Source organism: Protopterus annectens, chromosome 4.part0, assembly GCF_019279795.1.
Source record: "Protopterus annectens isolate FY-2018-M chromosome 4.part0, PAN1.0, whole genome shotgun sequence".
In the NCBI taxonomy this organism is placed as follows: Eukaryota; Metazoa; Chordata; order Ceratodontiformes; family Protopteridae; genus Protopterus; species Protopterus annectens.
Window position 1 is genome coordinate 354,995,452 of NC_056733.1, and position 26,375 is coordinate 355,021,826.

The 26,375-nt window shown below is 41.9% G+C and overlaps 1 protein-coding gene across 2 annotated transcripts in view; it reads left to right on the forward strand.

The window, feature by feature from the left end:
* The window catches only part of SUDS3 (SDS3 homolog, SIN3A corepressor complex component), a 1,220,864-nt gene that overhangs the window by 820,130 nt on the left and 374,359 nt on the right, over positions 1-26,375 (forward strand). For both annotated transcript variants that reach the window (XM_044068332.1, XM_044068334.1), the window contains one exon: positions 25,880-25,954. In XM_044068332.1, the coding sequence (XP_043924267.1) occupies positions 25,880-25,954 (75 nt within the window). The remainder of the gene's footprint in view (positions 1-25,879; positions 25,955-26,375) is intronic.

Genomic DNA, 26,375 nt, shown 5'->3' on the forward strand with positions numbered 1-26,375 from the left:
CAGTTGTTTCCTTGTAAATTGCTGTTTCAGTCTCCTTTCTCAATCTTTTGATTGAGTCTTAAAGTTGTCATGTAATATTTTATATGCCCTCTTAATTATCTCTTTTTTAACAGCAGTTTCTGTTCTACATTTGACTAAAAACTCTACCACAGCAGATCTTTTTCTTAGGACTCCCTATACCTTTTTCTTTCCCGGTATTTGTAATTCCTTGGTAGGGAAGGCAGTCTGTAACCTGCAGTCCAAACTTTTTCTTGGGCTCATCCCACTATGTTACCTTCCCTCTCTAATAATTTGCTACCAATACTTTGGTTCCTTAACAGTTTTCTCCAGTAAATTCCAGTTACCTCTTGCCTGTTTTTTGCTACCCATACTTGCAGTCAATCCCTGTTGTCATAATCTCCTGCCTCCATTCCTGTGTTGGCATAGTTCTTAGAATACTTTAACATTTTCTGAATATAATATTCCATATGGTTGTTATTCTCCTTAAGGATCTACATCCAAAATCCCACTCTCTCCTTATTTCTTGAACCCTCCCTCCTGAGGCATATTATGTATGTGAGCCTTAACGGTGTAGTTCTAAAATATCCCTTTAAATCAGACAATCCTAAACCATTTTATTCTGTTGTGAGGATCAACTTATCTCTTAAATTAACCCTTGCCCTCTTCCCCTCACTAATGTCCACAACTTTCCTCTGGATGATACAAATATGCATGACCTGTATATAAAACTAAAGGGACTAAAATTTTTCAGTGCATGTATCTTGCTATTCATATCCATAAACAAGAGCTTCTAGTTTATAAATGTTTGTATTATCTTTTGCATAGTCTATTTCCATATATCCTTAGCTGCCATAACAAAAACCTTCTTAATCCATACGTTTAGACACTTCATCTTGTCTTGTCCCCATAAATATGGATATTGCTGAACCAATTAAAGTGCAAGTACTTAATTTACTGCTGTAGCCTTTATTTTATCGTCATTTTTCTTATATCCCCAAAAGACTTAAACTTGCTGAAAATGTTCCACAACACCGAGATGTCATTTTTTTGGATTTATCAAATACAAAATAATATCTGCAAATAAAATCAACTTTTCTTGATTACCATACCAATTGTATCCTTGAATTTTTGGATCCCTTATTTTTTGTCACTGTCTCTAAATGGAAAGCAAATAACAAAGGGGAATGAAGATACCCCAGCCTGGATCTTCTATGCAAACGCAACTTATCTGAGAGGAACCCTCCCACTTCAATTATTTCCTCTGATCCTATATATCCTCCTGATTTACCTTATTATTGTATCAGGGAATGCAAATGCTTCCACTGGCCTACTAATAAAATCCCAGCTTACTCTGTTGAATGCTTTCTCTGCATCAAGACCGGTCAACAATAGTGGTATTTTTTTTACATTCTGCTTTCCTCTGCATCATCATTATGTATTAATGTTGTCAAATACTTGCCTCCCCTCCACAAACCACATTGATCCATATCAATTTGGACAGCACATTTACCATTGTTTTAGCATAATCGTTTAATAATCAGGATTTAAAATTGAAATGGGTCTATATGAAGCTGGGTTTGATGGGTCTTTACTCTGTGTAATACAGCCACCACAGATTTCTTCTAAGATGTTGGTGCTTACCCACCTTTTAAAATACTATTATATAGAATCTTCCAGATCTGTATCACTTTCTTCCCTCCAAATTTCCGGACATCCACAGGAATATACCATCTGTTCCTGCAGACTTTCATGCCACTTGATTATATATCATCATTTTTATCTCATCTTCTCCAGTCTTAGCCATTAGTTGTTGAGCCTCATCTTTCTTTAACCTTGACATAATTAAGCCTTTCATAAATATTTCCATTTGTGCTTTCTTTCTTTAGTTTAGTGAAAATCCTTTCTACTTTCTGTTGCCTAAGTTGTTGATCTAACAGTTTTGTACTCTGAAGTTATCAAAAAATAGTTGTTTAACAACTTTTGTAAACTTGCGCATATTATCCAAATACTCCCTTATTTTCTCTTTAGCAATGTGCAGTTGCTACTCTTATTGTTTTGTGAGATTCCCTTTATTCTGTAATACTTTAACCTGTCAGCCTCTCTAAGTAATTCATGTTACTTCTTAACCATCCCTCTCTCTCTTTTCTACCCTGTTTTTAAACTTCATTTTCATTTTGTCCCACTCACTAGCTCTCCCTCAAAGAAAATTCTGCATCCCTAATAACTCTGAAAAAATTTCCCGTTCCCATTCCTTGAATTCCTCTCTTTTTATCAGGTAGGTGGGAAGGAACCAGTGTCTCATTTTTACTTCATTACCCTGCGTTTTTATCTTGGAAGCCGCAGTGGTGCAGCGTTTAGCTTTGTCACCTGAAAGCAAGAGGATGTCCTTCAAGGATGCATCTGCAGTCCTTACAAATGGGTAGTCCTGTCGTCAGGCAGCCCTTCGGTCGGCCGGATTCCAAAGTCTGGGTCTGGCTTCGGCTGGTGTCGCGCTTCACCCGACGTCATAGCTGCAGTTCTTCGGGTATAAAGGCATCAGCCGACGCCATTTTCCTCAGTCTTTCTTGCCGCGTGGCGCCCGAAGCAGAAGCTGTTCGCAAGTGCCTGTTGGTCAGAACCAGAGATTACCGAATACTACTTTGAAGACTTCTAAAAAGCTAAGTACCCCGTTGGGGACTCTTTCTTGCCTCAGCCGATGTCAGAAAAAGTGAATAACTGTTTAACTTGTGGGAAACAAATGCCTCATAAAGATTTCCACTCTTACTGCTTACCTTGTTTAGGCCCAGACCACGACGTAGCAGCTTGTCTAGCCTGTGCTTCTTTTAACCAACAGACGCTTAGACGTCGGTCGGAATTTGCAGAACAGTTTTTCGGCTCTGATTTTGCTTATATCATGCCGTCGGATCCTCCGACTTCACAAATTACCAAAAAACGCAGGGAAAAGGACCGACACTCGCGGTCCGCGGTTTCGGCCGAAACCGCTGTTAAGCCAACCACGAGTGTCTCGGTTTCGGCTGAAGCCGAGCAAGCGGTTCTTCCCCCAGCCGAAAACATGCCTTCTACCGAGGCCTCTTCTAACCTGGTGGAATCGGCTTCTGAAATCCAACCTGCAGTTGCGGTTTCTCAGGAATTATCAGACACTATTCCCTTGGATATTTCAACCCCTGCACGTGGAGCTGCTAGGCCTCCTGCAGCCATGTCTATTAAGGCCTTTGCCAGGGCTAAAGCAGCCAAAGCTTCAAAACGGTGCCTGTCAAACCCCCTCTCACAGGCCCAGCACCAGTTCCCATATGCTTTCTTTGGCTGAGGATCTCATTTCTTTAATTCGTGGATCCCAGCCTCATCCAGACAGGACCTCTCATCCACCTCCAGAGAAGAGGCCTAGAGCAGAGCCCCGAGAGCCAGTATCCACAGATGATTCCTCTGATGACTCAGAACATACATACCCTCCTGAGGCTCCTTATTCCCTTACGAAGACTCTGATGCTGAAGAGTCCATTCCTTCAGCCTCTCCACCTGAGGAATTTTCCTTTGGGGAAACCTTGCATGCTATGAGGGAACAATTTCAGTGGCAGGGCCAAGATTTCTCAGACTCCAGAAAAAGGCTTACAACCTTTCTACATTTGCCACAGCATAGGCCTTTAGCTATACCTCCAGTTCTTTCTGTTGTAGATGATGCATTTAATGATGCTTGCACTGCTCCTGATTCATTACCTCCGGCCCCTGCTAAGCCCGATAGGTTCTACAGGGTCCCGGACACTCATCACCATTTATACAAGGCTCCTTTTGCAGATCCAGAGACTATCTCCCAGGGCCCTAAAGCTGTAGCAACTACATCTACTAAAACCCTCCCTCTGAAAGGGAATCCAGGTCCTTAGAGAGATGGGGTAAAAAGTTTACACCTCTGCTACTTTGTCAGCTAGGGCTTTGAACTGCCAATTTCATATGATTCAATATCAAGAGTTTATGCTTGACCAGTTAACTAAAAAGCTGTCCTCTGAAGAATCTTTAGATAAGAAATATGTTCAGGAAATGGTACATAACATACAGCAGGTTAGTAACCATTCTTTAAAATGTGGCTATGATGCACTGGAGGCTTCCTTTAGATCAGCCATGACTGGCACAGTTATCAGGAGACATGCATGGTTGAAAGAGCAGGCATTACCAGACCATGTCAAATCAAAGCTTTTGGATGCACCCATGGACAAAGTCAATTTATTTGGTTCCCTGCACAGCAGGTACTAAAAAAGATGGAAGAGAAGGCGAAATCTGTACAAACAGTGAAAGATTTCTTACAGGTTCAACCTCCAAGGTTTAGCAGGAACTGGCCCTCCAAGAATTGGTCCTTTCCGGACTCCTCTAAGACACAGAGAGGCAGGAATAGGCGTTCAAGAGGCAGAAACCAATCCAGGGGTGCCTACAGGGGACGCCAGTGACAAGGTAACAACCAGCGAGGCACGGACGCAGCCACCACCACTACAACAACACAATCACAGTGACTTGGCTGTGGCACCGCCTACCAGGGAACAACTGGAAGCACCCTTAGGCGGAAAGCTAACCTTATTTTCAAAGAACTGGCATTGCATCACAAGGGAAAAATGGATTTTGCAAACTATAGACCAAGGTTACAGGTTCCATTTCCATACTCTACCAGGAAAGAGAGGAATGCCAAACCTACCACCTACTCAAAGGGCAGAAGCTCTAAAGCAAATATCTCAATTATTAAGAATGAGAGCTGTGGAAAAGGTACCATCTATGGAACAAGGAAAGGGATTTTACTCCAGACTCTTCCTGGTACCAAGAAAAGAGAGCAAATGGAGGCCTATTCTCGACCTGTCTGCTTTAAACACATTCCTCATTGTTCCAAAATTCAAAATGCTGACCCTACAGCAGCTTCTTCCCATGCTGGGCAAGGAGTCTTGGCTGGTAACTCTAGATCTCAAAGAGGCATACCTGCACGTCCCCATACGACCAATTTGCAGAAGATACCTCAGATTTCTTGCAGGATCAGAGCATTATCAATTCTCAGCATTGCCCTTTGGCTTATCTACTGCGCCCAGAGTGTTCACGAAATGCCTGGCATCAGTAATTGCTCATTGCAGACTTCAGGGGATCCAAATTTATCCCTACCTGGACGACTGCCTGATACAAGCGGACAACAAAAGCAAGCTAACAGAAGACTTACAAAGAGTCATTTACCTGCTGCAAGCCCTGGGATATACAGTCAATATAAAAAGTCAAGGCTGATTCCATCCCAAAGAATAACCTTTCTGGGTGCAGAGCTGGACACATCAAAACAAATGGCATTCCTAACTGCAGAAAAGAAAGAGCAACTACCTCTCTACTTCTTGGCATTAACAAAGCAGAACCATCTAACTGCAAGAAAAGTACTGCAAGCCCTAGGCTTCATGGCATCCTGCATAATTCTGGTCCCTCATGCCAGACTGCATATGAGAAAGCTACAGTGGTACCTAAAGAATTTGTGGTCCCAACACAAGCACAGCCTAGAAACCAAAATTTCAATAATCCCATGCCTGAAGCAAGAGTTCCTATGGTGGGCTCAGGCCTGTCAATCAAACACAGGATTGCCCTTCTGCAACAGTCAACCAAGCCAAACCATCACGACAGATGCCTCAGACCTCGGTTGGGGGGCACACATGCTGGGCAAGTGCATACAAGGCTTATGGACTCAAGACCAGCTGCGCCTGCACATAAATCTAAAGGAAATTCTGGCAGTAAAATTGGCAATCCAGTCATTCAGACCATTTCTCTAAGAAGGTCAGTTGATGATAAGGACAGACAACACCACAGTTATGTGGTACATCAACAAACAGGGAGGCACACATTCATATCCTCTATGCCGGCTGGCACTGGACCTATGGGATGTGGCTCTGAGCTACAACATTCAGTTACAAGCAATTTTGTACCGGAAAAGAAAACATTCTAGCAGACATATTAAGCAGAACTACCACAGATGCCCACGAATGGATGCTGCATCCGGACATCTTCAAAGCCATCACAAGAGAATGGGGATTACCACAAATAGACTTATTTGCATCCCCACTCAATCACCAGCTAAAGAAATTCTGCACAAGGGCGTACCACCCACTTGCTTGGAAGGTGGACTCCTATCTTTCAGTTGGAAAAACCTGACAGCATCGCATTCCCACCACTTCCTTTGATGCACAAGGTGCTTTTGAAGATCAAAGAGGAACGTCCAAGGATCATTCTGATAGCTCCAGACTGGCCAAGACAACATTGGTACCCATTGCTGAGGAGCATGTCTCGGGAACAAATATGGGCACTACCCTGATCCCATTGCTGTTAACACAGAACAACTACAACATCCTGCATCCAAACCTGAAAACTCTGCAGCTAACTACCTGGAACATTACATAAGAACAATTAACCCAAATTTATCCCAAAGGGTTAAAGACATAATCCTTGAGGCTCGTAGACCTTCAACAAGAAAGAATTATGCAGCAAAATGGAAAAGATATCTCATTTGGAGTACTGCAAAGGGAGAAGATGTGGCACTGGTAAACATAGCCAACATCCTGGAGTACTTGGCAGAGCTCTTCCATACAGGCCAGTCCTATTCTTCCATCAAGATACATGCATCAGCTATTTCAGCAGAATACAGCTTGGATCCTCCTGTCTTCTCTCATCCTCTGCTCAGACAGTTTCTGAGAGGAATTAAAAATGTAAAACCTCCCAGGAAACCACCATTGCCAGCATGGGACTTGAACTTTGTGCTAGAAAAATTGACACTTCCTCCTTTCGAACCAGCAGCAACGGCAGAATTACAATACTTATCCTAGAAGACTTCTTTCCTGCTGGCAATCACCTCAGCAAGAAGGGTCTCTGAACTACAGGCATTAATGGCAGTGCAACCCTTCCTGATCTTCCATCAAGATAGTGTCCATGAGAACAAATCCTACATTTATGCCTAAGGTGGTATCCAGAGTGTCTTTAAATCAGGCTATCCACCTACCTACATTCTTCCCCAACCCACAGAACAGGGGAGAAAGACTGTTGCATACCTTGGATGTACATAGACAATTACGCTACTACCTGGACAGGACCAAGTCCAATAGAAAACTGACCAGCTTCTGGTAGCATATGCAACAGGAAAGGAAGGAAAACCAATTTCAAAACAGACAATCTCCAAATGGATAGGAAATTGCATTAGATTTTGTTACTCCTACCATGGAAAGAAAACTCCAGAGAACATCAGGCCTCACTCCACAAGGGCTACAGCCACTACCACAGCTTTCTTACGAGGAGTGGCTACCAAGGACATTATAGAGGCTGCTACTTGGACCTCCGTGCATACATTTGCCAAGCATTACAATTTACCTTTATACTCTAGATCCCGAGCAGGTTTTGCCACTGCTGTTTTGCAAGGGATCCTAACTACACCATAATCTCTCCTTTTTCCTCCTCCCTAGTTTAGCTATGGTATTCTACCCATTTGTAAGGACTGCAGATGCATCCTTGAAGGACATAGTACAGTTTTGTACCTACCATAAATGTAGATGTCCGATAGGAATGCATCTGCAGTCAGGATTACCCACCCACCTTCCCCTCTGTGGTACTCCTAGGGTATTTGCCATCCTTCAGCTAGCTTGGGGGATCTATTATGGTGTATTTGTTTGTATATATGTACATACATGCTTATTTTATGTGTTTGCTCTCTACTATTTGTAAACATTGGCATTTATCCAAATTTAGCCATCCAAAAGGGCACCTGGCATCTGGGGCAAGAAACACTGAGGAAAATGGCGTCGGCTGATGCCTTTATACCCGAAGAACTGCAGCTATGACGTCGGGTGAAGCGCGACACCAGCCGAAGCCAGACCCAGACTTTGGAATCCGGCCGACCGAAGGGCTGCCTGACGACAGGACTACCCATTTGTAAGGACTGCAGATGCATTCCTATCGGACATCTACATTTATGGTAGGTACAAAACTGTACTTTCTCCCATTCGGTTTTCGGCTGGAGCGCCTTCTGTGTGGAGTATGCATGTCCTCCCCATGATCAAGTGACGTTAAAGACATGCAGGTAGGCGCGAGCATGAATGGACATGCCTTCTTTGAAGGCTGGGCATCGGCTGACAACTCAGCACCTTAAAATCTACTGCCAGTCATGAGCGGACTGGAGTACCGCTGTGGCGACCCCTTACCAGGAAATGTCGAAAGTCTTTTTTTTTTACCCTGCATTTTTATCTTAATTTTTATTGGTGCTTGATTTGAAATAATTATTGAATATTTGTCAAAACTTTTAATTAAATACACATATTCATGTGGAATATACTTTCTTTCCTCAATAGCCAAATTATTGTTCCTTAGGGAATGTTATGGAAATTCTGTCAGAGTTGCTGCTACTGAATTCATGTTTTCAGTACCAAATATTTTCATAAATTTCTTCAGAAATCTACCTTCTTCTGTTATGTTTTCCCGTCTAGGTCCCCCAATACGTCCTCACATTTGCAAATCAATTCCTGTTCTAGTACTCACCTTTAAGTAATAATCTGATGTTGTTAATCTTTCCATTCATCACTGATGGGGTTCGGTTCAGAGCCCTCGGAACCAAGATGGCCTTTTTACCAATCTCGCACCAGCCAAAAAAACTCTCAAGCTAAGTCTCTACCCAGAATGTCCTTCTCCCTGTTACCTCAGATCTCATTTGTCATGTAGCCGTAAAGCCGTGTTTCAGCCGAGCTATCAGCTAAGTGGAACTTTATTTGATATTTGTGTGAAAAACTTTTGAAATCTTCATATTTTATTAAGCGATTAGTATTTCCTGTGTCCTTTCTTCTGTCTAACCTTGTCTTTTCCTTTGCCCATTGTTACCATTGGTAAACTTTCAAGTACCATTGTTTGTACGGCATTCCCTCCCTTACCCTTGTGGTATTTCTTCAGTACCATAGCTGGTATTGTCTTTTCTGTCTAACCTATTAGCTTTGGCTCTTAGTAAGGCGTTTCCTTTTTTTCTTTATTTATCCGTGTGTTGCTATATTTGTGACTTCTTTGAACGGTATTTGACTTTGTTCTAGTTGGATTACACATTTGGCCTGTGGTGTCTTTCTATCAAGATGCCAGATAAGAAGGGTACTTCAGGTTTTAAACAGTGTGCTTCATATAATGGCAAGTTACCAAATAGTGATTCTCATGATGACTGTGTATACTGTTTGGGAGTGTCCCACCTTTCAGTGCAGCCTCTGTGTGACATTTGTTAGAGTTTCAGTCAGCGAACTCCTAATGAGCGCAAAAAACTGATCCGGAAAGGGTTGTTCAAGTCTCCCTTCTCAGACGCCATTTCTGCAATGGAGGTCTCAACCCATTCTGCTAAGGACAAAAAGAGATCCCACTCTGTTCCTTCTTCAACATCGGGTGATCAGAGCAAGCCTGGGAAAGCAAAGGTCCCAAAGTTATCTTCGGGGCATAAATCTGCCTCTACGGCTCTGTCTTCCTCGGCTCTGAGCATCTTGAAACCTTCGATACCAGTGCCAGTTTCGGCACCAGTCCTGTCTCCGGCACCGACCATAGACCATACTACGCCTATTTCAACTTCGGCACTCAGTTCAGGGCACACCTTCGACTAATTCATTAGTTACTATTTTGGAACCGACCATTTTGGCTCTGAGTGCCACTTTGGTACCAAGCGTTGTACTGACTTTACTGGATTTGACCCCTTTACTTCTGGTCTCAAAACTAGACACTTTGGTGCCAACAAACCTTGCACCACAGACCTGATACTCCACTTCCGTAGATCCATTTGTCCAAGCCTATACCCCTTTCATTGAATGCCCTGACTCCCAATCCGGAGTATTCACTAAGTCCACCAGGAGCCTGTTAGAAAACAATCTGATGCGTCGTGTAGACCAGCTGTTGTTAGCCAGGGGGATCCCCACACTTTCTAAGACCCATCCACTTGCGGGACTTGGGTTGACTTATCCATGGACTCCATCTTACACTCCTCCTTTGACCATCTCTGTTCCGAAGCCTTCTGCTCTGACATCCTTCTGGAACCCATCACCTCGGTGCCTACGATGCATCTCACTCCGGCTCCAAGTTTGTCCCTTTGGTCTTCAGTTCCTGCTGAACCGGTCCTTCCTCAATTTGGGGATTGGTGCTTTGGCTCGTGGTACAGAGCCATCTTTCTCCTCACTTCCATCCTCAGCGCCGATAGCCTCGTCTGTGCCAATCCTGCTTTTGAGGCTCCGCTCGTGGGGGTGGGTTCATCAGAGTGTGGTTTGACCCTGGTCCCAAAGTAGTCTTTCTCAGTTCCGGGCTCCCATCCCTCTTCGGGTGACCTGCCTTGCGAGCGATGGAGAGGACTCTTGCTTCTGGCAGCACTCCTATGATGTCGGAACCCCAGTTTTCACCCCCTGAGCTACAGCAGTCACCAACCCACCCCCCCACAGGACATTGGACAGAGAAGCTGCAGGGCACCCCTGTTCAGGGTACCCGCTGAGGAGCCCCCTTGAAAGAAGACGTGCAAGAGGAAACACATGGATTCATCTGAGGAGTCCTTAACAGAAGACACGGACTACGATGATGGTGAGGGGTCCTTGCCATTACCTGCTGATGGTGTCTCTTTTGAAGACATCCTGGAGATGTTAAAGCAGAGAGGTGACTGGAAGGCCTCCAACCTTTCGACTGAGGAGCCGTGTTCCTGCAGGCTTTTCACTTATGGCCTTCTACCTCTTGGGTGACCCCGTCTGTCGATGAGCTCGTTGTGCAGCACGCTTGGAAGAATCCTGATTCCATTGAGGCGATCCCTCGGAGACCAGACAGATTTCTTTCCCCTACCAAGGAGAACCTGCATTGGACCAAAGGGTTACCAGTTGATGCTATGGTGGTGGTGGTGGCCACAAAGAAGGACTTTGCTGAGGATAGTCCCACTGTCCACCCACCCAACAGGGAGTCCTGGGTGGTGGACAGACTTGATAAGTGTGTTTTTGCATCAGGAACCTTTGCTATACGGTCCCTGAATTATTTAGCACAGGCTGCAGAGGGACCTGATCTCTGAACTCTCTGGGACACTCGCTGGACAGTTGTCTGATGAGGTCAAGGACAAGTTGGCCTCACAGCTTGCAACCCTGGAATCAAGATCCAACTCGTCCATGAGGTTGCTGTCACATGCGACCGAAGAGGCGACTAGAGCAGCGGGTTTGGGCATTATGAGGCGTCATACCTGGATGCGCATTTGTGACCTCGTGGACCCCTTCAAGTCTTCCTTTCTGAATGCTCCCATCAAAGCTTTGTCACTTTTTGTCTCCAAATTGAATGACACGCTAACCAGATGCGAGCAAGATGGAAAGACCCTGTCTGCCATAGGCCTACGGTTTTACAACCCTCAACGTACCTTCTCCAGGAGTCAGAGGAGTGGAAAAAATGTGGCATAAAAAATCTCAGGGGCCTTTCTGTGCCACACATGGTAATGATACCCCTCGGGGCAGAGGGGGGAACAATTCTGGAAGACGCCCCTGTAGAGGCAGAGGGGTCCTCGTAACCAAGGTTCCAGGGATTCCTTCTCTGGACAGCCTTATCAGTGCACCTGAGGAGCAGCACGATTGCTTACCTCTGGAAGCAGTTAGGGGTAATTTCTCTCTGCACCAAGCTGCCTGGCAATCTATCACCAGTGATCGTTGGGTGCAGAGTATCATCACCAGAGGTTACACCATTCCCCTTGCTTATCAGCCAAATCTTCCAAGAAAACTTCCTAAAGTTCCACCCAGTCAAAGGGAAGAAGCAGCTTCAGAGATTATAAAACTGTCTCAAAAGAGTCATCCAACCAGTCCCACGAGACCAGCACGGATCCGGATTTTACTCAGGATTCTTTTTGGTGCCAAAAAAGACAGGGGACTGGAGACCCATTTTGGATCTCAGCAGATTAAACAAGTCTGTCACCCAAACTAAGTTCTGGATGGTCACGGTTCAGTCCATTCTTCCCTTTTTAAGAGAAGCCAATTGGATTTGTTCTGTTGATCTCCGGGATACGTATTACCACATCAAGATGGACAAACGTTCCAGGAGTCTGCTTTGCTTCCGGCTAGGGGTCAGTCATTATCAATTCCGTGCCCTGCCATTCGGTCTCTCTACAACCCCCAGAATGTTCATGAAATGCATGGCAGTTGTAACAGCTCACTTGAGACTAAAAGGATTCCGGGTGTTTCTATATCTGGACGACTGGCTCCTCACCGCCCTCACTGAGCATCTTCTGGTAACAGCACTGCATTATACTCACTCTCTCTCTCTGGCAAAATTGTTGGGAATAATGGTACATTGGGGAAATTAAACCTCAGTCCTACACAACAAATAAGAGTTCATTGGAGCAGTGTTCAATAGTCAGTCCTGTCTGGTATCTCTCCCAATTAACAGACTCCATCGATTGAGGCTTCAACTCCGGGTGATACTCTCTCAAACAAAAGTCTCAGCAAGGGAAGTTCTTCAGGCCCTAGGCTCTATGACAGCTTTAGTCCCAATAGTGCCACTAGCAAAGCTACATATGAGGATCCTGCAATGGCTCCTTCTTTGTCAATGGTTCCCAAACTATCATCCCCTCAGTTACCAAATTCGAATAACCAACTCTTGCAAACAGGACCTCCTTTGGTGGATGAGGCCAGATGTAGAACTTTGGAGTCACCCATTTCAGTCCCCTCAGCCCACAGCCATTGTGACCACGGATGCTTCCTGGTTGGATGGGGGGGCCATTTCCAGGGAAAGACTGTCCAAGGCATATGGTCCACCTCAGAGGTCCACCTGCATATCAGTGTTCTGGAACTGAGAGCAATGCTGTTAGTGTTGCAGACATTTCATTTGGCTCTCCCTTCCGGGACAATTGCAATTCAGTCAGACAATATGTCAGTGGTCTGTATATCAACAAGCAAGGAGGAACCAAGTCCTACCCCCTATGTCGAGAAGCCATGAGAATGTGGCAGTGAGTGATAGCTTCCAACCACTTTCTGTTAGCAACGCATATCCCGGGGAGCTCCCACGTGATTGTGGACAAACTGAGCAGATGCATCCTCATGCCTCACGAGTGGTCTCTCAACCCCAAGGTGGTGTCAGAAATCTTCAGCCACTGGGGCCAGCCTTGCTGCGATCTTTTCACTTCCCCATCAAACAAGTGCAGCAGCTATTTCACCCTACTTCCCCCAGAGGAGGAGTCACCAAGGGATGCTCTGATCCACGATTGGCCCATGGGACTTCTTTACACTTATCCTTCCATCCCCCTGATTCCACAATTTCTAAAGAAAACTCTCTGGTTGAGATGTAAGGTGATTCTCATAGCCCCGTTCTGGCCAAGTTTGGTTCCCCTTCCTTTGGCCTCACCTAGTATGACCGCCGTGGATTTTGGACCCTCTACCAGATCTGATTACTCACCCCCAAGGGTTGTCACCCAATTCTGTCCAGTCACAAGCTGACAGTTTGGTTTCTCTACTTCCAGTAGTCACCAGGCAAGCTAATCTTTCCTCGTCTGTTTGAGACATCATTCTGGCCTCTCATAAACCATCCACCAGTAGACTATATCAGGATAAATGGAAAAGGTTCTCCATCTGGTCGATAGATGACATGCTAGACCCGTATTCGGCTCCAGTTACTGCAGTGCTTCAATACTTCGCTAAGTTTTTTGATAATGGAGCCTCTGCCTCTACCGTACGAGTACATCTAGTAGTAGTTTCCAGTTTCCACAGTGGTATAGATGGCACCCCTCTTATCTCTTTGCACCTTTGCAGGGCTTTCCTCAAGGGGACCTCTCTTATCAGGCCTCCTGTTTGTCAGCCTGTGGAACCATAGAACCTCACTCTAGACCTTCAATCTTTGACCCAAAAACCTTCTGAACCTGCTGCGAAGTGTGACCTAAAGTTTTTGTCTTGGAAATCCTTGTTCTTGGTAGCCATCACATCTGCCAGTATAGTGTTAGAGCTGCAGGCTTTGTGTATCAAGAGGCCCTATCTGGTCTTTCATAAAGACAGTATCACTTCGGACAAATCCATCCTTTCTCCTCAAAGTTGTTTCTGAATTCTTCATAAACCAGACCATTGGTCTACCAGTGTTCTTTTCGAATTTTGCCAAGAGAGGAGAGTACTGCCTTCACTCCTTAGACTTACATAGAGAATTGAGATTTTGCCTAGACAGGATCAAACCTATCCATAAATCTGAACAGCTTTTCATCTCTTTTTCTGGGCCCAGAATTGGAGAGGCTGTTTCCAATGTAACTTTGGAAACAGCCTCTCCCAGAATGGGAGAGGCTGTTTCCAAGGGTACATTATCAAAATGGCTAAGGGACTGCATATGTTTCATCTCTTCCCTCAGTAATGAATCTATGCCAAAAGTTGAAGCTCACACCACTAGATCTAGGGCAGCATCTGTAGCTTTCCATTCCAGGGCTTCCATGGATGACATCTGTGCAGCAGCTACTTGGGCTAAGCCTCATACCTTTATCAATCATTATAAGTTGGACTTGGTCTCCAGAGGGAGAGCTGCCTTTGGCTCAGTGGTACTCAGGAATGTTCTTTCATAAGGGCTGCCCATGGACCTCAAGGTAGCTTGGAATTCTGTCCCATCAGTGATGAATGGAAAGAAGATTAATATCATCAGATAAAGAAGTTAGGTCTTACCATAACGTTCCATCTGTGTTGTTCATCTCCTTTCATTCATCACTTCCCACCTTCCTTCCCCCTCCAAAGGCTCCTGGGGGATGCTTTGGGTCAAAGTGGTGCCCAAGGGTATTTGCACAGAAGTTGCCTCGGCTTTACTTCTTTTTCTGTAGCAAACTCGATCTGAGGTAACAGGGAGAAGGGCATTCTGGGTAGAGACTTAGCTCGAGAGTTTTTTTGGCTGGCGTGAGCTTGGTAAAAAGGCCAACTCAGTTCTGAGGGCTCGGAACTGAACCCCATCAGTGATGAATGAAAGAAGATGAACAACACAGATGGAACATTATGGTAAGACATAGCTTCTTTTTCCATGCTGCAAGCTGGTTATTTCTCCCAACATTTCTTAAGCTTCATAAAATTAGTTTTTGGTGAAGTATAAGTATATGCCAGCATAACCTTCCTTTCTTGCCAATAGCCCATTACTACCAGTATGATTTTTCCCCTTCATCTATCACCATTGGAGCTCCTCTAGCGATCAGTATTATTACCTTTTTCCTTTGACCCTGATATTCTGCCGAATGTCAGTCCTGAAACCCTTTGTCAAAGTCACCTGCTCATTTATTTCCAAATGCATCTCCTGCAAAATTGCTGTCTGCACTCTGCATTTCTTAGTATAATTCAGTACACTTTCCTTTTTGTCTATACCAGTAAGACCATTTACATTCCAAGATATTTTGGAAAGAGTAGCATTTATGATAAAAATCCCCTATTCCCACCCATTATACACAATAGTTTTTTTTTAAATGTGTATGTCCAACTTTTGTCTTGCATGCACACACTAATGTTTTGCAGGCTGATCTTTTTTTACCAGTTTCTTCTCATCTCCATTTGAGCCAGTCACAGTTCAAGACTTTTTGCTTTAATGAAAACACTTAAACAACTAAGTATACTTTCTGAACACCCTCATCCCCTACACACAAATCTATGTACATTTTCAATAAATGAAGCTCAGCTCTCCAGATAGGAACAATTGGTCCAAATTGACAGCTGCACTCACAGGTACTATCTAATCTAAAATTAATGTTACCCATGTTGAAGCACACGCTACAGTCTGTGTTCCAACATACACTGATTGCTGTCTAATCTTTTCGTATCTCCATTTCCCTCACAGATGTGCTGAAGAACATTTTGTTTGTTTGGTTTCAGAAAACATGAACTTTTAGACATAAGAAAAAATGCACTGGCTACCTTTAAAAATCTAAATTGTGCATTGTTCTGTTAAGTGCATTAAAGTATTAAGGCTACTGAGGAGAACATCTCTTATTCACTTCCCATCATTTTGAACTTTACTTTCCTCTGAACTGGTTGCCATTGCATCTTTAAATTTTTAATTTCTCTCAGAAAGTAATATTCAAAGCTCTCATGATTTATTGCAGTAAAAAGAAAAAAAAACTGCTAACAACTTTGCTGATGCTTGAAGGACTTTTTTGTAAATTTTCACTCAGGACAGAATGTACAGAATTCGCTTGGCCAAGTGCCTTCAGCTGCAGACTTCTTGTCTCCCACTGAGAATTTTCTTCTGAAAAGAAACACGATAATATCTTTGCAAATGCAAGAAACTAGCATTTTCATGCCTTTCAACATTTTTCATATTGTTCAAGCCTATTTGCTTACAAAAAACTTAAAAGCTCAAGCCATGGACATTCATCTAGACATTCACCCCAGCAGCCCAAGAAGGCCAAGATATTAGCATTCTATTAACTTAAACTTGCTTCTGTCTAGTCTTTCTTCTCTTGCTGTACTGTAAAGCCAATATTTTGCAGCTAAGCAAAAGTGCTTGTTTACTTTAATATTTTAATGTATACATCAGTCACTGGAAAGACTCCCCTAGATTTAAAATACCCTTGGCTGCACACTGTACAAAACTGTTTTACCATATAACATGCAGTTTATTTTGTGAAATGTTTTTTTACAAATGCTATTAAGAGCAGCAGTTGTCTTACAGTTGCATATTTTCCTTTTAGAGTCATTCTAAACATTAATGACATAAAGTGGGCACATGCTTTGCAGTCCACCCACAAGTTTAAGAAAGTTCAGTTTTTCTCAGCCACTTTTTCTTGCAAAACTGTATTTCACAAATATGATTGATGCTTTATAGTCTCCAATTTATTCACTAATTTCAGTGTTGCTGGTCTTCTGCCTGGTCATCTCCATCTCCCAGCACTAGTCTCTGCTCACATCCACAGTGCACTAGATTCTTCTAATCATCTCCTGTGTTTTTTTTCTTTTCCTTTGGAACATTGGGAAAGATTTCACTAGCAAAATCTCTCCATGAGTTTTTTTTGTCAGAAAAATGAGAAGCAGAGTCCCTTTCTACTTCCTGGTTCACTTTTTGTGGGATGAACATTTCCTCAGCCTGTTCTACATCAAAAAAATGTCTTTGATCCTCCAGGAAAGATATTTTGAAGCCTGCTTGGCTATACCAGCTTGAATTTAACACATGCCTTTCGACATTCCCTGATTGCTGGGATACATTTGCTTCTCTTTCCACACAACACTCTGCAGACTCTATTTTTAATACTTTTCCTTTCTGCAGTAGTTTTGCAAGATCAGCTCTTTCTGCTGATACAATTACATTATTACTAATATGTGTGTGTTCTGCTTTCTCATGGCAAGGTTTTGATTATTGACTCAATATGAATGTTTTCTCTTCACTTTTTCTTGTTCATTTTCTGTCATGTTCTCCAAATTTCTTCTTTTGTTGGCATCCAGGCAGTGTACTTCCTAGCTTGTAACTGAATTTTACCAAAGCTGAGTATTTCACTGGCCCTTTTTGTTTCTCTTTCTGTTTTCGCACTGGGAGAGCTGAGATTAATGTGTTGATCAGTGTGTAGTCATCTTAGAAATAGACAAAATATATAACTAATTTATTGAGTTCTGACGTGTGTGTGTGTGTGTGTGTGTGTGTGTGTGCACATGCATGCGCCACGTAATACAAAATACAATTCCGATTCTGTAAAACTGCTGGTGCACAACACAGGTGGCAGCCAATACTGAAAACAGTTCTGATTCTGTAAAGCTGGTAGTACACCGAACATATATTTATAAAAATGTGTTCCCATTACAAAGTGGACAGCTGTGACCACATCCCCTTCACCACTGCACATCACACTGCTGCTGACCTAACTTCTGGCACTTCATCAGTCAGAGCAGCCAGACTGCCTAGAGTATTAAAGGAAAACCATTTCAGGGAATCAGGAAATTTGTTTGATTACTTGCAGCTTTCCTACTTTTTGCTACATCTACATTTAACTGATTATTATTACACTTTCATTTTTACCCATGGAAAAGGGTGGAACAGAAGGACAATGCACACACTTGATGAGCTGCAGATTTCTATGCAGTCTCAGGCCTGGCATTTATTTGTAGTATGTAACCATTGTTATTGTTTATAGTTATGATGAGCATTTTCCTGGGTCTTAGTGTGTAGTGCTTCCTGCCCCCTCCTTAATTTACATTGAAATATTTATGCTGCATACTTCTCCCAACATATTTTAGGTCATGGTGTAAGAACCGTGGTTAACCATCAATACAGTTTATTTATTTATTTATTTATTTATTGACATTTGTTGTCTGGGAAAGTCCACTGTGCCCAAAGGCCCATTTTCAGTGGTGGCCCGGGGAGAAAAGCTCCATACAATCGCAGAAATTTTTACATACATCAGCATAACTTTGAAAGTCAAGAATGTTTTTACATAGTACAAATTGAAGTAGATATACAAGGCAAATGTATATTATAGAGGTATACAATACAAGAAAATAAACCCAGTGTGTTAAATTCTTAGTAAATCTGTTTGTATATTTTCATATATAAGAATACTGTTTAGTCAATTCTGTTTATTCAGCCACAGAAATAAAGAAAGCAAGAGAGATTGTATACAAAGACAGATAGTATAACTCATAGTTTAAGTGAATGTGAAATGCCTGCATGCTTGGTGATTAGTTATGTATGCTGATAATGTTCTTACTCCTAATAATTTCTGTTTTTAGGCAGACCCCCTCAAACTGTCCCAGTAAAAAGAATCTCCTGCCTGAAAGGACACAACCCTGAGAAACTATACCCTTGTACAAGTCTCTGAAGTCCGACCTGCAATTGGATAAAGTTAATACCTTATAATGTACTAAAAACAAATAACAAATACTATGTATTGTTTACTGCTGACCTGAGTCTAAAGGCACCCTTAAGCTGTCCTCCACAGTAATTTGGCTCCTTCAATATTGTTTAAATTAGCTAGTTTACCCCTAGTATCTTATTTCCTACACCTATAATAATACCCTGAACACAGTAATTTCACTCTGCTCTCCCTCACATAGCCCTGAAAATTTTACCCTGCAGCTATAAAGTTATCCTGCAAGTGTATAATCTTCAGCTTAAAAATAGCCTAAAAATTGGTGTACAAAAAACAAATTAAAATACAGCCAAAAGTTAGCTTAACATACAACCATACATACCAAAATCCCAAGGGAATACTTGGAGTCGGTGTTAGCAGTGCTCCCTGCCCCCATTTCCCACCCACCCCCACTAGTGCTACATTTAAACTAAATGTAGCCACTCCCCTCAAGCTAAGTACCAATCGGCACTTAATACATCATTGAACAGCCCTCCCCCCTTAACCCAATTCTCTCTCTTCCATTCTTCCACACCCTGTTAGCACAGTCAACCATCAAAATTGGCCCGCCCCCCCTAATAAAATGAAAACAAGTAAAAAAAAATACTAATTACCCAATGCCTATACTATTTCTATTTTATCTTCTAACTGCCTACGAACAAACACTTCACCATGGTATTCACTACTCAAATGGTCAAACAGACACCCACGACTTCACACATAACACCAAACACTTCACCATCCCCAGCACACCAAATATACCACCCTCAATAAAATATCACCCCTGTAAAGCCACAAGGCATAATCCTAAAGACAAAGACTATATAAAACTTATAAAAAAACTCCTAAAGCTTAGAATATCCTGTCACTATAACTTTATAAAGCATGGGGACATTCATCCCAACCCTGGCCCACCCACACCCAATAACCTCCACTCCCCTACCACAATCCCCACAGTCAAGCTACTAGTTCCATCCTAGCATTTCACCTAAATATTAGAAGTATTAACAATAAGATTCCCAACCTACACGCTCTCCTAGCAACCCACTCCCCAGTCATTATGTGTCTTACGGAAACCAGGGTAAAACCCAGTACTACTGACAACTAAATACTACCTCCAGGATATAATATTCACCGGTTAGACCATGCTACAAGGAAAGGAGGTGGGATAGCAGTCCTTTACAAAAATTCTCTAACTGTAAATAGAGACACCATTCAACCACCCCAGTTCAGTAATGCAGAACTCCTCATAACCAAACTACAGATTAACTAGAACAAATGCTTGAACATCGTCTGTGCATACATTCTACCAGGCAACAACTTAAATACCGTAGAGGATATCCTTTACTGGTTATCCACTACCTATCCCCAAGAAACCATAGTTCTTGGTGACTTTAACACTGACTGGTACCCCTGCTCCTCTGAACTCCCCCTCACCCCTATAAGCTTATCTGGTTTTAAACAGACCATAACCTCTCCCACTAGAATAAACAAACTAACCAACAGGGAAAGTATCCTAGACTGGATCCTAGTTAATAACCAACCCCAACTGTACACAGCTGGAGCTCTCCCTGTTGACCTTAGCGACCATTTTCTAACCTGTATCATAAAACATAAGGCAGGAAACCCTCACCAGACCAAATATAAAACAGTTAGAAACAGGAAAATCTTTGACACTGCTATATTCCTAAATGAACTAAAAGCAGTTGACTGGTCAAAACTAAAAACTCTAACATTAGAAGAGGCTATAGCTCACTTTAACACTAAATTGCTAAGTATCCTTGATTCCCATGCTCCAGCATGTACAATAAAGTCTAGATCAAGTACAGCACCATGGCTCACAAAAGATACCAAATCTAAAATCAAAACTAGAAACAGAGCCTGGGCCAGCTGGAGAACAACTAAAGCCCCACATGACCGTCTAAAATATCGTCAACTCAGGAATGATACAAAAAAAAATCTATGTTACTGGATAAAAAAAGCTTCTACCAAAATCTCCAACAAAAACACCAAAACAACCCTCAAAAGTTCTGGGCAAGCTTAGATCAGCTTCTTTATCCAGGTCATTCTACCAACCCCAGCTAATCACACCCATAGTTCCCCAGAGACCATAGCTGGCGCTTATATAACTTTTTCACTGAAACAATCAAATCCCTAGCAAATCAACTAACTCCCACAAACTTAAACCACACGTCTAATCTACCCACTAATCACCCCAAATTTAGTTTCCAACTAATATCCACTAGTTTTATCAAAACACTTATAAAAAAACTAAAACCTACCACCCTCGCTGCTCCTCCCCGCAGAGTACCTACAAATAGCTGCAGATGCTATTGCATATCCCATATCTATCCTTATCAACAGAACTTTATCCGAAAACGCTATCCCCTCCCTCTGGAAAATATCCCACGTCATCCCACTCCATAAAGGTGGTAGCTCTACAGACATATCCAGCTATAGACCCATTGCCATTCTTTCCCCACTAGCCAAAATAATGAGGAAATGTGTACACAAGCAACTAATGCAATACCTTACACAGAATAATTTACTATCCAACTCTCAGCATGGTTTCAGGCCATACCACAGCACCACCTCAGCCCTCCTTTCCTTTATTAATGCCATAAACCAAAACAGGAATGACAATAGGCTAACCTCCGCCCTCTTTCTTGACCTATCAAAAGCCTTTGACATGGTCAAACATGAACTTCTCATTCTTTCACTAAAATCTATTTCCCTCAATAAGCACGCTATCCAGTGGTTCCAGTCCTACCTGACTGGTAGACAACAGGTGGTACTATAGCAGGGCAAACTCTCCAGCCAGCTATCTCTCACACTTGGTGTCCCTCAAGGCTCCATTCTAGGTCCACTACTCTTCTCTCTTTTTATCAACAAGCTTCACACTGCTATCCCTAAAGCTACCTGTATTCAATATGCAGATGATTCCACTCTGATCTGCTTAGCCACCTCCCCATCTGAACTGCATATCTTAACCCAAAATACATTTAACACTATTGAGAACTGGCTCACCAACCAACGCCTACTACTGAACCTCAATAAAACTAAACTTCTACTCTTCACCCCCACTAGTAGATCTGCCACACTTTCATTCTCTGTCACATCTAACAGTGGTACAACTATCTCCCCAGATCATCACACCAAACTTCTAAGGTTATCAAAGACAATAATCTCAAATTTGACCTACAGGTCAACAAAACCATACAGACCATCAATAAGAAGCTTGGATCGCTGTATAGAAACAAGACCTTTTTAACCCCACTGGCTAGGACTGCAATCGCCCGATCACACCTGCTCTCTACTCTTTTATATGCCTCACCTGTACTCTCAAACCTCAACAAATCCGAACTAGGTAAGCTGTCCCATAGCTACAACCATATTGCCAGATTTGCCACTGGCTGCATCTATAGAACTCACCACTGCTAGAACCTGAAACAACTAGAGTGACTAGAACTGCCCAGCTTAATTCAATTCAGTCAACTGTTAATAGCGCACACAATTCTGTACCACCCTGAGGATACCACCTCACTTATAAATATTATTAAGCCATATAGCAACCTGAGATCCCTATGGTCAGCCGATAAACTACTTGTCCAAACCCACAAAGCTAATAACTCTGCTGGTGAATCCCTGTTTGCCAACTTTGTTGGCAAAACTTGGAATTCCTTGCCAAACTACATAACCCTACAATCCTCCAAACGTCTCTTCAAAAAAAAACCTCAAACAGTATCCCAAAGTGAACTGGCTTTGCCCATGTACCAACCCTGATTAAGTTATAAACTGAAAGCATAATCTGTAATTATCATAACATGTAACTATGTCACCAAGCTCTGTTTCCAGTCTGACGTCCCTTACTTTTAATTGTGTCTGTCCATGAGAATTGTGAGTCCCTACTAGGAAACACTACTAAACCATTGTACATAATCACTTTGTTTTTATATATTCTAATTGTTTTCTAACTTCTTGTGTAATCTGTGTAAGTTTTTCTATATGGAGCTTTTCTCCTCGGGCCTCTGCTGAAAATGGACATGTATCCAGTTGGACTATCTCGGTAAAAATAAAATTAATAAATAATAAATAGTGTAAACTGTAACTATATTAAGTTAGTAAAGGTATTTGTATTGTATAGTGGCCAAAACATTTAAGGTGGTTTAATCATATGACTACAAGAACAGAAAATGTTATTGAGATAGTGTTCTTTTAGTGCAAATTTAAATTTTTTAAAAGAGTCTAGTTGAGTAAGAGTTTGGCATTGGCATGGGAATAGAGACATTGTCCAGCTATTTTGTTGGGTTTCGTTGTGGTTAAGAGTTTTGTTTTAAAAATGATTTTGTAGTAAGGCTAGGCTTCAAACACTGAAGCAGTTAGCCTGTGCTAGTTGCACTTAAGCAGCTACTGCCCCTTATGGGCCCATATGCCTTAAATGCAGATGGGATTGATGTAGAAATTGATCACTGCTAAAAAGTTTAGGCTGGTGGGATGCTGGAGAAGGTGGTGAAATCTACATGTGGGAAATGAAACCATGGAACAGGATATCAGGTATCTGCAATTTTGAGATCCTAATACCACAGTACTTCTCAGAAACATGTATTATACTAAACAGTAGACAATTTAGAATTTTATGTTCACAGTGTAGTAGTATGACACCCAACATGAATGAGTACTAAGTCATTGTTGCCAGTACCAAGGTATCAGAAGTAAGGTATCCCATGAGTTTTCTGAAAGTTGAATGTAGCCAAGATTTTTTATTGCACAGAATTGGGAATTTACTTTATGATGAAAGGCAGAAAGACAGCGGTATAGTTTGGATATTTAATTTTCTTGTAGGAGTCTAGAAATGGTGATGTTTTAATGTCCTGGAACTGGAATGGTGTGTATTATTTGACACTTCTCAAAAATATACTTTTAAATTGTGTTGCATAACTCTAAAGAAGTTTTAGTATGAAGTCTACGGTACATTTTGTAATACTTTATTGAATTGTGTTGAAGTAATCTAGAAATGGCATTTAAAGTCCTTGGCACTGGAATGGTTGATACCGCCCAAAATACACATTGCATATTTTGAATGAGTTTTAAAAAATAGTGTAAAGATTTGGAGAAAAAATGCATCAGAATGAACAGTTTAATTTTGGTGTATTTCTGCAAAATACGAGTCAAATAAATCACATGAAAGACAAATCTACCATTTTTACAAAGTTTTGAAACATTATTTTGTATTATATTTAAGGTATTTATATATTTTTTTCTCTCTCCCCGAACTTACCGTTGGCTTCACCACTGGCACTCAGGTGGCCTATTTGATCAGAGGCTACAGGATTTGGCCATTCCCAGGGTAGGCAAGAGCCCTTTGGCCCATTAGATCCTGCTTGGGAATATCAACCGGCTCTTTGCTCACTAGTAAAAGTTGGGTGGTAAGAAGCATGCCAGCTTGCTGATCCTGGCAGGCAGCTTACCCTTTCCTCATGGGGAGTACCCCCTTAACAGTTTTTCAAGCTCTGCCAATGTACTCTCCCAAGAGAAAGCCTGCCTCTGCATCCCAAGTTTTTCTTGGCTGTTACAGTGCAGGTTTGCTTTCCACCAGGTAACACCTACAGCTCCCCCACTAAGTGTCACCCTTGTGGATAGCCAAAGATGCCTTCCTCTCCCTAGTATGGGGGAGGGAGCAGCAGCCACTCACTCCCGTCTTCCCTGTCCAGGTGCATGATCTGCTATTTGAAAATTGGTAAAGGAATTCTCCTTTCTCCAAAAAAACATTAACACTGTCCCTGCTATCTTGAACAGCATCTGCCGATTAATTACAAACTCGCTTCTCTGTGAGCATCAGTGTATCACTCTAGAAAAAGCCAAATGGCTACCCATAAAACAAAGATCTAGCCTACTTTTTGTATTCCAACTCTGCAGCCTACTACATACACGTGCTCTCCTTGCAAATAGACTTCACGAAAAAAAATCCTCATACAACCAGAGACACTGCTCACAAACCACACCAACTCTCATTACCCTTAGAACCAAACTCCACAGCACTGCACATGCTTTCTCCTGTCAGGTGCCTAGTCTTTGGCAAGCTGTCCTTGTCGACATTAAGGAAGTCAATACTTATTCTAGATTCAGAATGCAACTCAAAAAGTACTTCTCCATCTAAGCCAAATGCTCCTGCTTCGACCCAGGATATATCTCCTTTCTGAGCCTCTTTTCCTCTTTCCCAAGATTCACTGAAGATTGACCAACTTTAGAAACTAATGCATATGTTGTATATTGTACTGTGCTTGTTCACTGGAATGTTTAGAGACCTTTTTTCTATGTAGTTATTCTTAACTATTTTGTTGTTACTGACATTTCTTTTTTTTTTTGTTTGTGAAATATTTTGTATTTCACTCAGGCTAAGCCTGAAATTGGTCAATATTAATCAATGCTCTACCCCGGTAAACAAATGTAAATAAACAAACATTGGTCATCTGCAGCATTGTCATGACTTTTTCACTCCAAGCCATGGCGCTTGCTATTTTTGATTTGTTTTGTCCCTTGATTGGTATCATCTTCTACTTTGGTACATCACCAGCACAACCGATAGTGTATGGTAACAGTTTCAAGTCACTCATACCTTTCCTTTCTTTTAAAATGTGTAGAAAATATGTCAAGATGGTGTTAACACAAAACAGACTTGATAAGCTTGAATCTTTTTAGTCCTTGACTGACAAATTGCTATGCTTTAGATTGTCCTTATTTTCAGATGCAGTTCATCATGTTTAAAGTTGAATAAGACTGTACTTTAGATTAGACCTTCATATTTATTAGGAGTTACATTTGATGCATGACAGGATGGTGAATTACAGCGAACAAGGTTTGGATAGCATGTGAAAGTCTTCTTTCTCAGTCTAGATGTGTACCATATATGTGGCAGTTTCTGTTTGTGTTGATTTAAAACATAGAAATGTACCGAAAAAAGTCAAGTTGACAGATGAGATTGCATTTATGACAGCCATGGTGACCTCTCTGTATATTTTTTTCTTCATAGTTGTTTCCGTATGAAATGATTGGCAGATGTAGCTTAGTAGAATGGTTGTAATTTTTTTTCACACTTTTTAAGGCGCTTCCTGCTCGCAAGCCAGAAGGCCCCCCCAAAATTTCTGTCTCAGTCGGACTTAAAGTGTTGGACTTAAAGGTGAGCAAAATGTTTTACTAAGTCATTGGAAGGGTTGTGTTTTGGCACAAATTTTTGTGAGCCACTTGTCAATGAAACAGACTGCACAGTTAACACAAAATTTAGCATACTGTTTATTTATGTATTTGTATCATTTGTTAACCTGGCAGTCCCAATGAGAACACATCTTTTACAGGAGAAACCCAGGATTGCAGGTACAAAATCATTATTATGTAGCATTGTTTAACGGTAGCAATATTTTGACAAAGCTTCTGTGTTCAGTAAGATTGTACTTGTAGGATAATGTACAGTGTAAATAATAAATCTGATTAGCTAATAGTAGCTTACTGTGCCTAGTTTGTAAGCCATTTTCATTCAGAGACCTTGATAACTTGTTAGTAGTATGCAATAAATATGACATTTAATATAGTGACTGCATTGT